Source organism: Pteropus medius, unplaced genomic scaffold (genome assembly GCF_902729225.1).
Source record: "Pteropus medius unplaced genomic scaffold, Ma_sr-lr_union100, whole genome shotgun sequence".
Classification (NCBI taxonomy): Eukaryota; Metazoa; Chordata; class Mammalia; order Chiroptera; family Pteropodidae; genus Pteropus; species Pteropus medius.
The window spans coordinates 25,849,998-25,864,540 of record NW_024340692.1 but is presented as its reverse complement, the minus strand read 5'-3'; the positions used below and the strand labels follow the sequence as shown (position 1 = coordinate 25,864,540).

General features: G+C 44.0%; 1 protein-coding gene across 1 annotated transcript; it reads right to left on the bottom strand.

Annotated features, from left to right (window-relative positions):
• Positions 1-4,470: 4,470 nt before the first annotated feature.
• Positions 4,471-13,806, bottom strand: LOC120605163 (spermatogenesis-associated protein 31D3-like). The gene is made up of 3 exons (XM_039866041.1): positions 13,772-13,806; positions 7,819-8,695; positions 4,471-7,725 (listed from the first exon to the last, which is right to left on the bottom strand). Exons 1-3 carry the CDS (start codon positions 13,804-13,806, stop codon positions 4,471-4,473), a joined length of 4,167 nt encoding a protein of 1,388 aa, XP_039721975.1.
• Between the last annotated feature and the right edge of the window lie 737 nt (positions 13,807-14,543).

Below are 14,543 nucleotides of genomic sequence, written 5' to 3'. Positions count from 1 at the left end.
CTAAAATAATTTCTTCTCTTCCATAAGCACAAATCCAGAGATACAGAACCAGCCCCACCACTATCCCCAAACACCAATTCAGTACATAGAGAACAACATTCTCCATTAGAAGAAAACATTTATTGATAAGGATCAATATCTTTAGTTGTGCTAAAAAAAAAGAAAAAAAGAAAAAAATGATGATTTTCATCAGAGAATGTGTTATGAAAACTGTGAGGCTTTCTCAAAAGGTACTGAATGATTTTTGTGGTGGGGAAGGGTAGAAGGGAGTGGCAAACTTTTTCTCCCTGGAACTGCTGGAGAAATGTTTTCTGTTTGAATGGAAGAGTCAACTCTCTAAACACAGCGCCTTCATTGTGGGCGAGGGTGGCTGGATGGACCTGGCATATATTATATCTGCAGGTGGGGTGTGGATCAGACATGGGCTCCCTGGAGGATTGACTCTAGCATAATAGATGGACCCTGAAGGCCGCATTTCTGGGAATGTCTAATTCTGACTCTGTTTCTTATAAGCGCTTGTAAGACAACTCTGGTCAGCAGAGATAGCTTCTTGGTAGCAGCACTTGGTACCTGCCCATTCCTCCTGCCATGGGTCAGAGAGAGCCCTGTAGTTGGAGGGATGTCCCTTGTCAGGGTCGATATGGGCCTGTAGTTCCTCCTTCTGCTGACTTAAGTCCGAGGCCTCAGGCTTGTACTTACATGCCAGTTTCTCCTCTAGGATCTTCCCCATGGCTGTCAAGAGCTCATGAATTTCAGGAGGCCCACAATTCACCAAGATAGCTGGACTTTCAGCTGGGTCTTAGTGCTGTGCAAAGTTGACTGGGGGTTTTCCTGGTCTTTTTCTCTTAAAAGTGATCCACTGAAAACATTGCCTCATCTATTTTCTGAAGTAGCTATCAAGAGGAAACTGCTCATTCTGTGGCAGAGATAGGAAAGTGTCCTCTAATTCTCTGTCCTCAGCAGGGTGGCTCTTCTTTCTGGCTTTAGCTTTCTCTACTGCTGAATCCTCGCTTCCACATTCTCCTGCTTTGGAGCCCAGAGGTCTCACTTTCTTTGCATCTGGTGGGAAATCATTATCCTGGCACTTCCGTAAGACATGCTTAGAGACCCAGGGCTCCTGCCTCAACTCCGTTCTAATCCTGCTGTCCTCCAAGTGGGCATGCAGCACTTGGAAAGCTCCCATGTTGCCACTGGAGGTGCTCTGGGACTGAGTCAGTGAGGATGTTGAAAGCAAACTATTTGAAGCAAGCATATCAGTGGGAGAGCCTCAGCCTGGCTTTGCTCTCAGCTCTCCAATTTAAACTTTAACTCACTAAGAAACTTTTTTCACATCTGATAGTTTAGAATCTGGGAGAAACAATATGTTTGGTGAGGGGCATTCAGTGGTCAGGATAGATTCTACTTTATTCGTATTGACATTTATCCTTTGGGGGCTTCCCAACTCCCTGGATGTCAAGATGTTGCAAGATTGTTATTTACAGCATGCGGCTCCTCGGCCTTGACTATCTCCCTGGACATATTGGACATGCAAAAATGTTCTAAATTCTTCTCCACTGTTCTTTGGCCCCAAATCATTTCTGCTCTATCATTGGAACTCACATGCTAATCCTTTGGTTCACGTCTAGACCCAGCTTGTTTCGTAGGCACCTCTGTGCAGCTGCTGTTGTCTACTACAGTCTCATTGTGACTCACTTTTTCTATGGTGCTGTGAGTGACAGGCTGAAATGATTGTCTGCCGTGCTCAATTATCTGGACGTCCTCTACAGGCATATAGTCCATATCAGCATGTGATGGTTTCAGGTCCCCTTATCCTTCACTGTCCAGAGATGAGGAAGCCAGGAGAGGATGATCCAGAATTTTGTTGTTCTCACCTGTTTCCCTGAAAAGCTTCCCTCAAGAGACTTGGGAACCTCAGCTTTGGAATCTACCGCAGTAATATGGGTGGATGAGGAGGGAAAGCCACATTGAGGAAGAGGCCATGTTTTGGCTTGTCTCGATGTATAGAATTTTATGGATTCAACAACTTTGAGGGGTAGGCCTCACCTCTTACTCACACAAAATCTTATAATGTGGGCTTCTAATACTTCTCGGGTGTTGGGATCAAGAAAATAGAGCTCTAGAGTAGGAATCTGGCAGTACACACCACATACCATTGTGTGTATGGAATTTCTGTTTTCTACATTGGTCTGGGAACTCTCAGGAGGTGATGTATTGTCCTCAGCCAGCCAGGAACGACACACACCTATAGGGATCCTCCCCACAGTGATCTGTCAAAATTTCTTGCTCAGATATAATCTAAGAATCGTTTTCATTTGATTCTGGTCAAGGTCATTCTTTGAGACATTTACTAATCCATTTCTTAAGTGATTACTTAAGTGACACAGTTACATTCTGCGTCTGAGACAGTCCTCAGACTTCAGAAGGTAGTGTTCTAAGACCCTCTGTGGGATGTTTTCTGGACTCTTTTCTAGAATATACCCAAGATTTCTCCTCATGTCCTTCCATTGCTAAAACTTTTGTGGAAACTTCTCATAGAAACTTCCTGGGAGACTCAGTTCAGGTTTGGCTAGATCCTTGCTACTCTGGCTGAGAAGCTCAGATAGTTGTCAGTGAGCATGTCTGCCTTGCTGCTGAGATATTTCTGTTAATTTACACTGAAGCATCATCAGTGCTAGGGACTCTACATAGATGTGGAGGTACCAGCATGGGATTATCCTCCTTGTAATGTGGAGCTGCAGTTTCTCCTCAGGTTCACTGGTGATATGAAAATGACCAGGAAGGATGCAAACTTGTACATAAATATGGGATGAACAGCCGACCAATGGATGGGATCTCAAGGACCAAAGGTCTCCTGAGATTTTTGGAGAACAGGAACTAACCCTCAAACCTTCCTGTTGCTTCTGCAACATGTGACATTCCAGGTGTTGATTTTAAGTCAAGAAATAAGAGTCTGACACATTCTGGGATCTATGGAAAGATGCTCCAGAGTCCCTAATTTGGGATAGAGAAGAAGATGGTAGGATTGGGAGTTGGGATTGAAGGTGGGCCTGGAGCTGGACCTGAATGAAAGATAGGGCTGGGATTTTTGCTTGGATTGAGGCAAGATTTAAGGATCTACATTGAGGAGAGGAAAGTAATGGGAGTGAAGGAGTGTTAGAGTTTCTTGATTCTGCATTCAGACTGCAGAAGCATTACTGCTGCTATTGAATAACACAATGCAAGACTCTCATAGGGAACTGCCTCTAGTAACCAGAAGAGTAGCCCCTGTGCAAAGAGGGAAGAAACCAGAAGAGCTGTATATTTCTGCTGCAATGTTTTTCCCAAAAGTCTTGATATAAAAGAGCTGCTACAAATGTGCCACTGTTCTGGTTTGTCTTCAATGTTCCAGCCAGTTTTGGGGGTTGTGGTGTCCTGTACAGCAAGTGTCTACAATGAATTCCCTCAAGATGTCCATTGGTATTCTGACCACATTTGCTTTGAAAATGGTCCTGCCTCTTCTTTGTTAAAATCTCAAAAGCAAATGTCTTTTTTATCTGTCTCTCCAAGAGCACCTGGATGTTAAGGCCAGGGAAAGAATGGCTGCTAGCCTTGATGTGCTTGGTAGCAGAGTGTCTGAAAATCAAGTGTGTGATAATATGGAGAGGAACATGTTCTTGACATATGCCTGCCAATAGGACAAGTCTAAAATTGACAGGTTTGAGTGCTCACTGCCTATGATTGCTGGGACATAACTAAATGATACTGGAGATGAGTTCTCTGGAACAGGCATGATTAAGATGAAAATCAATTTAGATTGAGTTACAGTTAAAGTACAGTCTGGAGGTGGTGAGACAGACAGTGATGACAAGCAAATGAATCAGTGGGATTCTAGGGGATAAATCTGGTAAGGGGTTACTATCCAGGAAAGAATGGGGTCAAATGAGGAGTTGGAATTGAGGGTTCACTTTGACTTGGAATTGAGGGTTCAACCACCTCTGGGAACCTCTGATCACATTGAGGGTTCAACCACCTCTGGGAACCTCTGATCACTGACTTCTAAATAATGATTAAGCCACTGGTTCTTCTTCACTGATAATATCTGAAAAATAGACCTGACCTTGACCCTCTTCAGATGTAGGCATCCTGTCTGCCCTACTGCGCTAAATGACATAAAGCATTCCATGAGGGAGAAGGTGTGGGCTGCTATACATGTTCATTAAGGCTAAGCTTCAGAGACATAGCCCATATCCACAAACTTCATCAGAGAGGAATGGGCTTTTGGGGGCATGTGATATCTATTTCTCTACAAGAGCTCCAGGAGACTAGTCACCAAAGGAAGCAATACCTAAGAGCTGGACTAACTCCTTCTTTACCCCTAAGTACAAGCCCTGAGTTACCAACATCCATACCCCCAGCATAAGACACAGAGGGCATCATTATTATTAGAGAAACATTTATTAGGGAGAATCAATATTCTACACAAGGAAGAAATTATTTTGGGGTGTGAAATTTTTTTCCCTGGAAATGCTGGAGAAGTGCTTCCTGTCTAAACAGTAGAGACAGATCTCTGAACACTGTGCCTTCAGCAGTGGTGAGAGCAGCTGGAAGCCGCTGGCCAGCTTGAAGCCCACAGGTGGGGTATGGGCGGTGCACGGTCTCCCTGCGGGGCTCAGACCGAGGGTGCTTCTGACACAGTAGGTGCTCCTTAAATGCTACAACTGTCTGGGGGAGCCTGTTCTTGTCTCTGATTTGTCTGATACCTGTAGGAGAGCTCTGTCCAGCCAAGACTGCTTCTTGTTGGTGAGAATGGGTATATGTCACTTGGGAAGAGGGAATCCTGCAGCTGTAAGGATGGCCCTGGACAGGCCATGCCTGGGCCCACACTTCCACCTTCTGCTGAGTCTTTCGAAACTTCCCTTGGAAGAAGGGATAGGACTCTTGAGGGCAGGTTGCATGATGAGGTCCTAGTTTCGCCTCTAGGAACTTCTTACTGTCTGTCATGACTGTCTGAGCTCTGGTTGTCCCAGTAAAGGCAACTCTACTTTTATCCGAGCCTCTGGTCTGGGCAGATGATACATGGCTTTTTTTCTGGGAATTTTCTTGCTTTTTGCATTTTATCCCAGAATGAAGCCATTGAAAAAAGTGCTTCATTTGTTTTCTGAAAAGGCTTTCAGGAGGAGACTTGTTCCCAGACCCTATCACAGAAGGGATAGACTCCTCCTGTAATGCCATGTCCTGAAAACAGATACTCTTTCTTCTGGGTTGGGATGTTCCCAGCCCTGCATCCCCTCCACCAAACTCTTCTGATTTGGGGCCTGGAGGGCTCACTCTCTTTCCACCTGATGGGAAATTCTTTTCCTGGCACCACCTTAAGTCATGCTTAGGGGACCAAGTATCCTGCCGCTTCCCCATACCGTCCTCCACGTGGACATGCAGCACCTGGGAAGCTCCCACGTCTACACTGGAGACACCCTGAGCATGAGTCAGGGAAGGTTTGTAGGTCAAGCTATCTGAGGCAAGGGACATGTCACTGGCTTGGCCTTGGGTCTGCCCATGTACCCTGTTCTCCAGTGTAGACTTTAACTCACTGAGGATTTGTTTCTTAAGGTCCGATGATTTAGGCTCTTGGAGAACTGATATATTTGCTGGGGGGCTTTCAGTGCTAATAGTAGTTTTTCCTTTACTGTCATTCACATTTGTCCTTTGGGAGCTAACTGGCTCGCTGCTTGTCAGGATGTCAAAAGTTTTTGATTGAAGATCATCTATGCTCTCAGCCGTGAATAGCTCCCTGGACATGTAGGGCATGGGAACAGGTTCTGATTTGTTCATCTTCTTGCCCTGTTGCATTTCTACTCTATCACTGGAACTCACACTCTTAACCTTTGGCTCATGTCTGGCTCCAGCTTGCCCTGCAGGCAGCTTTGGTGGACATCTGTTGACCAGTGGATCCTGTGTCTGACTTGTTTTCCCTGTGATGCTGTGTGTGACAAGCAGTAGAGTCTGTCTAGCATCATTAATTCTCTGACCATCCACTGCAAGCTCCTGGTGGATACTAGAGAGTGACTGTCTCAGGGCCCCCTTTTCTTCCTTGCTCATATGCAAGGTGACAGGGAGAGGATGATCCAGGACAGAGGCTGACTGTGCTGTTCCCATGTTGTCTCCGTGGAGAGATTTAGAGCTTCCTCTAAGAGGCGTGAAGCCCCCAGATTTGGAATCCACCTCAGAAATCAGGTTGGTTGATGAGGAAAGCTTGGAATGGAACAAGGGCTGGAATGAGATATCTTCCAATGCCTTCATATAAAACTTTTTAACATGGGCTTCTAGCATCTGCTGTGTCCTAGGCCCAATGAAGGAAAGCTCCTGGGAGGTATTCAGAGTGTAGTCCCTGCCCACTGGTGGTTGCAGACTTCTCTGTTTCATTTCAGTGTGGGATTTGACATGGGAAGTCAATGTCTGATTGATAGCATGCCATGAATTTTGCACAGTCCCAGGGAGCTGACCCTCACTGATTTCCTCAACTTTCTTGCTCAAATGTGCTTTCAAGACATTTTCTAGTTGTGTCTGACATAGACTTGGCCCTGACACCATTGAATTTTCTCCTGACAGATTTACCATGTGACTGTCTAGGTCTTTCTCAGAGTCAGACCCCAGATCCTTACCCGAAGAGCTCTCCGAGTCACGCAACAGATGATCTTTTGGGTCATTCTCTAGACCGTTTCCCTTATCCTTCCCTTCATCCTTCTCTAGCTGAAGCATTTCTGATTCCCTCTCATAGAAGCTTTCCGGTTGGCTCAATCCAACATTTAGGTTTTTGCTACTCTGGCCCTTATACACAGAGAGACATGAGAGTCCATGATCGCTCTTCCTCTCAGATTCCTTTGAACAATCTCTCGGAGGCCTCATCAGCGACACAGACTGATGGATCCTGCGGAGTAGGCCCCAACGGTGTTGGATGAGCCTCTTTCGAAGGTGGTGCTCTAGTTTTTTGTGAAGCTCATTGCTGAGCGGGAAATCTCCTGTTTGGATAGAGACTGAAACATGAGCCTGGGAAGGCTGGTAGTAAGGAATGTTGGGTGCTGAAGAATAAAAGTCTTCATAAGATCTTTGGACCACAGAGGGTGAACCACACAAACTTTCCTGTTGCTTCTGCAACACATTCCATTCCAAATTTTGAATTTCAGATGAGGTGAGAGGGTCTGATTCATTCTGGGGTCTATGGCAATACATATTACCATTCCTCGTTTGAGGTGTAGGATTAGACGGTAAGATTGGGGGTGGGGATTGAAGGTGGGCCTGGGGTTGGATCTCAGTGAGAGGTAGAGGCTGGGACTGGGGCAGGGTTTGTGGTAAGGGTTGAGGCTGGACCTCAGGTAAAAATGGAGATAGGGGATGAAAAAGTACTGGGAATTCTTGGCCTATGGAGGCATTTGAGATTCTGTTGGAAATAAAAATTGAAGAATAGTCACCCAACACATGGTCAGCAGGGGACAAGAACTCACTATGCAAAGTTGGGAGCCCCCAGAAAAGCTGGATATGATTTTGCTCTAAATGGTCCTCCCTGGTCTGCGGATATGAAGCCTGCTGCTGGCCATGCGGTTCCATTGGTTTGCCTTTGCTGCTCCAGTAACGAGGGGCAGCTTCTGAGTCATGCTTATCAGCAGTTGAATCTAACAGTTTTCCTGAGGAACTTAGGTGGCTGTCTGAACTAACTTGTTTTGGTAAAGAGCCTCTTTTCTTTTCCTTTTCCTTCCACATCATTAAATATATTTTCTTTTGGACTTGTCTCTCCAGGAGTGTTTGGACGTCAGGCCTGAGAGCGAAAAGGTGACCACACTCTACACATTGGGCTGCAGCGTCTGCCTGGAAAGAGGCCTCTAAAGAATGGTGGGACTCTTGGTCAAAATCATATTGTGCCGAGGTGGAAGGGAACAAGTCTTCGGCACAAGCTTGCCACCAGTAAAAGTCTGAATTTGTCGGGCTAGAATGGTCAATGCCTGTGACTGTTGGGACGTAATTGGATAAATTACCAGGGCTATCTGGAGATGAGTTCTCTGGAACAGGCTTGGAAATTGATTTGGATTGAGGCACAGTTGGAATGCACTCTGGTGGTGGTGGTGAAGTAGACAGCATTGGTGGTACATGACGACAAGCAGATGAATCAGTGGGATTCATCGTCTGGGACAAATCTGGTAAGGGGCTGATATCTCGGGAAAGGGTGGGGTCAAGAAAGATGGTATTCAGAGTCAAAGTGGCCTCTGCTTGGAGAAGAGGATCCACTCTCAGAGTGTCATGTGGTGGGAGAGGGAAAAATGCAAGAAGTGGGGGTGGGGAATGGGCCGCTGGGAATTCGGATTCCAAGGGAAGAAAAGGCTCTGTTGGCAGAGAGTGACCCAGTGGTGAAGGTGACAGAAAGTCAGCTAAGGGTGTCATTGGGTTAGGTGAGAGAATTCGGGGCGGCGGTGGGAAAGGCTCAGGCAGAGGAGCTGGTGTTAGGTCTCCTGGAGATACTGCTGAGAAGGCAGAGGACAAAGTGGATGATGACTTAGTCACAGAATCTCCGGAAGCCAAAGGGGATGCAGAAGGAGTAGCATCTTCCAGGCCATCTGGGAACAGCAGCTGATTGACCTCAGCGGTTACATTATTACAGACCTCACAAGAGAGGTCAGGGCATAACAGCTGACGAAAGCGCCTGGTATCATGATACTGGCCCAGGGGGCTGCAAGAGACAGAAGGTACAAAGCTGCAGCCAGAACTAGAAAAAGGGAAGGAGGACCTACTAACCCGGTGGGGCGGAGCCACCCAGCACCTGCTGCCCCTTCACATTGTTCCACGTTGATGACTTCACAATACACCAATAGAACTCAGCCCAAGGCCTCATTCCTCCAGTTTCTATGGCTACACCCCAACCCCCATGACTATGGCAGGCTGCAGTGAGTCCCTGGAATTGCATAGAACATGCTATAGGGGGATCAGGAAAGAAGGGGAAAGACTAGTTACCTTTTCATGATAGAAATCAGCCTCTTTTTCTCCTCTTCTTCCCTCTGGCAATATCTCCAACCTGGGAAATCACAGGAGGTGGTTATATATAATGGAGTTAGAAGCATAGGTATCACACAGGAGTCCCTTTATGGGACACTGTTGAGGTATTAGACTCTAAAAGCCCCAGAGTCAGTAGTAGTCAAATGGTCTATGATAATATTAACAAGGTTCTCCTGTGTGTTGCTTCATTTATAAAGTACTTTCACATATATTATCTCATTTGATGCTCAGAACTACCCTGTGAAGCAGAGAGATCAGTGATTACATCCAAGAGGAATCTGATCATCCAGGAAATCAAAGTACTTTCACGAAGTCAAGAGACAGAAGTTCTACCTCTCGACATCCATTGGGAAACACCCATTGCCCAGGGACGGCACAGCAGAGAACCTGAGAAATGTCTCAGATCTGACTGCCTTCCCACTGGCCTCTCCTCTGAGCACTCTGCTTTCTGAGAGGGACTGTATCTGGCCACTAATATCCTCAGAGATCAGGGACCTGGGACCTAATGGAAAGGAAAAGGTCGCCCTTGGCGATTTCAGGTGGAATAGGCAAAATCTTACCTTTCTGTCTTCTACCTTTCCTTCTCCTCTTGGTTCTGCCTTGACACTGAAAAAAAGAAGGGAATCATTTCTCTCACTTCTCTCCCTAAAAAACCCAGCCATTCATGATCCAAGTACAATGTGAACCTATTTGAATTACTAGAACTTTGTGTTCCTTTTTTTTTTTAGTCAACTTTTATAGGTTTCAAATGTCTTCTTTGGAAAGCTCAAAGAAATCTATTGTCTATGAGGTTCACACTTGCTATTCTCAGTCAGACATCTGCTCTAGGAAGGCATGGAGTCTGAGGCCAACAGTCGCATCTCTGCTCCCTCAGACAGGACCCTGTAACCTGAGACAGAGCCCACGCTCCAGCCTCTGCTCAGAGGCTCAGTACTGCTCTCTACCACATCCAGAAGGTCCGTGAGCTTCCCTGGGAAACATCCCAGCTAAACCCCTAGCCCTGCCCATCCTGTTCTCCTAGAAGGATGATGTTCTATCCTCCACCCAGACTTCCCATCCCAGATGTTACTCTGAGCCAACCAAACTCATTTAAATGAACAAGACACACACAAAAAAAACCCCACAGACACAGACAATAGTTTAGTGGTTACCAGAGAGGAAAGAGGGAGGGGAGGAGGCAGATTAGGTCATAGGGGATCAAATGTATTGACAGAAGGAAATTGTAACTTTAGGTGGTGAATACACAATGCAGTATACGTATGACGTGTTATTGAATTGTATACTTGAAATTTATATAATTTAATTAACCAGTGACACCCCTGAAAATTTTTTTAAAAAAGTGGTACTAGAAATGGAAAGAACAATTAAGAATGTTGGAGAATGTTGGGTCTTGCTCAGGCTTCCTTACCTTTTTGATGTTTTCACTTTCCCAGAAAGTTGGTAAAGCTGGAATCCCCACCAGGTAGCACAGGAACAGAAGGAGCCCCCACAACCCACACAGGCAGGTGAGGGTGGGGTCAGGACTAAGGGAGGTTAAGGAAAAGCTCGGACAAGGTCTAATAGGGACATTAGGAAAGGAAAAAACGTTCCAGGGTCTGAAGTCCATAATTGGAATCTCAGCGCTGCCTGAGGCAACTGAGCTCTGAGAGTGGAGACTCCAGGCTTTATTGCCAGGCCTGCATCACAGAGCACTGTTGAGTCACAAAGGGTTTCTGAAGGTGTGGGGAGGGCACAGCTCCCCTCTCCCCACCAGCCCAGCAGATCCCTCCACCCCTCTGGGCCTCTAGGTCCTTCTGCCCTGTCCTGCATCCCATTTTACAGTCCACCTTTCATCATAACATATATTTACCTTAATGAAATATTCTGCTTGTTCCATCTGGAACCCAGATATTACCTGGGTCTCTCATTACAGTGTGAAGACCCTGACTTGGGGCTCACCACGTCCACTACCTTGAAAGTCTGAAATGCTGCCTGGGATTTTTAAGTAGCCAAACCTTTACACTCAGGATCATATATGTGCTCAAATTCATCTCTCATAGAGAATATTTTCATCTTACACGAACACAGATATAGAACTTTAAGTTCTTTTACACTAACTTAGTTTTGTGAATGTTGAATTGCGAATTTTAGCTGTTTCAGTAAGTTATACATGTATAATAAAAGTTTAAAATGTCATTCTTGGCAGGAATAAGTCTCATATATCTTACATATATCTAACCCCTGAGCTTTGTAATAAAGCTCTCCCCATAGCATTTCAGGTAGGCATCCAGAAATGGCATTTGGTAAAGTGAGATCTCCTTATAACCCCATGATATCTTCCTAACTAAGGAACATCACCACGTAGAAGTCTGGTCCCAGATTTCAGACTGCACTTTGTTATATTGTTTCCAAGGAGGAGTATCTTCCAAAAGCTCTACTAGAATAACATGCTCCATTTTGAGGAGACTCATTGGAGATAAATCATTAGTTCACAATTCTCATACGGTCTCAATTTTCTGGAGACAGTCCTCAGTGCTTTCTCAGTCCCATCCTGATTACTGTTCCTGTGATGAGCCACAGGGGCACAGCTGTTCCCAGGATACCAAAAAGGCTAAGAAGAACACAATCTAGAGCAAAATCCTTTAAAACTGCATTTAAAACAGTAGTTATAAGACGTCCTTCATCATTCACACAACAAACATTTACTGTACTATGTAGTATTTTTAGTAGAAATATTAACTAAATAAGGCGGTGCCTCTGACCTCAAGTAGATCATAGTGCACTAACTGATACCTGCAAACAACTCTAATAAAGTGCTATGAACTGTAAAAGAAGTGGGAATAGAACACAAAACACAGCTAAGAAGCAATTAATTGTTTTGCCAGGAGGGAGAGGAGGACAGGGTCAGGGAAATCTTCAGAGTTGGTCCCTCTGAGATAGGCATTGTGAGGCTGTCTTCGCCTTTCCCTTCCGCTACCTCCTTGTCCTCACCGTGCTCCTTTTCTTCTTCTTCCTTCTTTAGACTTCATTTTTTAGAGCTGTTTTAGGTTCACAGCAAACTTAGCAGAAAGTACACCCTCCCCACAACACACTACCTCCCACACTGTCAACATCCAGAGTGGGACATTGGTTCCAAGTGATGAACCTACATGGGCATATCCAAGTCCACAGATTACATTAGGGCCCACTCTTGGTGTCGTACATTCTTTGGGTTTGAAGAAGTGTTTGATGACCTGTATCCACCATTATAGAATCGCACAGAGTAGTTTCACTGCCCTAAAATCCTTTGTGCTCTGCCTATGCATCCCATTCTACCTCCGAATGCCTGGCAGCCTCTGTTCCACAGTCTTGCCTTTTCCATAACTTCATCAGTTTGAATCTAGTGTGTAGACTTTTCAGATTGGCTTTTTTCACTTAATAGTATTCATTTAAGTTTCCTTCATATCTTTTTGTGGCTTAATAGCTCATTTCTTTTTAACGCTGAGTAATAGTTCATCGTCTGGTTGTATCACACTTCATTTATCCATTCATTCACCTTGGTCATCTTGGTTGCTTCCCAGTTTTGGCAACTGTGAATAAAGCTCCTGTAATCTTTCTTTTTTTAGACCACTTCGATGAGACATAATTCACATGCCATACAATTCACATACTAAAAGTATACAATTTAATGGCTTATAGTATATTCACAGTGTTGTGCATCTAGCACCACAATCAATTTTTGAACATTTTCGTCACTAAAAGGAAACTCTGTTCATTTTAGCCTTCACCTTTCAATCTTCTTATGCTTCCCTGCCTCCCCAGCCCTAGGTTACCACTAATCTACTTTCTCTGCAGATTTGTCAATTCCAAACACTTCATACAAATGGAGTCATACAATATGTGGCCTTTTGTATCTGGCTCTTTTACTTAGCACGTTTCAAGGTTCATTTCTGTTGTCATATATATCAGTACTTCACTTCTTTTTATGGCAAATAATATTCCATTGTATGGAGATATCTATTTTGTTTATACATTAATCAGTTGATGAACATTTGGGTGTTTATGCATTTTGGCTATTATGAATAAAACTGCTGTGAACATTTGTGTACATGTTTTGGTACAAACATACATTTTTTACTTCTTGCTTATTCATTTTTCCAATAATTTGAAGTTGTACTTTGTCGAAGCTTGTTGATTCCTGAAATTTTGGTAGTATAGTCATATTAGACTCTCTATGAAATGAGATCTCTGGGGCTACAATGCAGTTTTTATCAAATATCTGGGTGTATGAATTTGCCCTCCTGTCAACACTATCAAAATTAGCCCTTGAAAAAGCAGGAATGATGTTGATAAATGATCCTTAACATTTAAAAATAATGAACACCTTATGTTCTCAAGATTCTATTATTAGAAAGTCAGAAAAGGGTGTTGTGGGTAGAGGAAATGCAATGCAGCCAGAGGAAACATGAGCAAACCTTTACATACATAAAAGTACATGTCTGATCACACTAAAGCATAAGATATGTGCCTAAGGATGAGAGCAGTAAAAAACTAGGCTGAAAAAATAGAAGAGGACTTAATTGTGAAAGATGTTGAATGACAGGTTAAGGATCTTGCACTTTGTACTGAGAGTAGTGGGAAGCTAAGGTTTTCATAATAAGAAAGGCACACCCAGAGGTCTGTTTGAGAAACATGAATGGCAAAAGAGAAGATGGTTGAGCACTAAAAGAGGGCATTAAACAAAGTTCCACTGTAATTGTGGGACCTAATTTGGAGAGGACACTCTCAGACTTACTTTAACTCCCCTTTCTTTCTCCTGCTTTCTTCCATGTTGACCTGCCCTCCTAATTCAGAGTCCGTGGTAAGGATTTACTCTGCTTCAGCTTTGGATATGGCCATTTTAATAGGCTAAACATTACATGGCATTCACCTATCCTCCCCATTAGATATTCATTGCTAGAATCAAAGCATTTGAATGGCTCTCCTAAGCCATTAAGGAAAAAACAATATTGAGCTAGACTAATACAAGGCACTGATATGAATTATTTTGCCATCCATGCTCTTGGCACTGAGGTATGGAGACCCCAGAGCCCTGTAATAGGTCTAAAGGAAAAAAAATGTTTAAGACAGATTACAGGGATCTAAATTTCTCATTAAAAATAAATTTTAGAAAATTGTTTTATGTCAATTGGAAGGGCAGTTGTCTGGCAAGGAAATGTGTGCAGCAATTTGTCAAATTGCAGCTTTCAGTTCTCTTTTCGAATAAAATACAAACAAAAACACACTAAAATTAAGCTTAAAAAAGTTATCTAAAAGAGCATTTTGATTCTTTTTTTATTTAAAACTCTGAAATTAAAGGTTTCCTGGAGAGCGACCTGTGTTTTTCATCTCACTGCCCACAAAGGGTTAATACAGACACAGGATCTGAGATGTCTGCTACACTCAGAGCTGGAAGTGACCTCGGAGAACTTCTAGTCTGGCTTTCTTATTTTATGTATTAGAAACTGAGGCCAGGGCAGGATTCTTTTCTCCTTAATCCTTTCTTTTGTCTGTGTGTGTGTACGTGT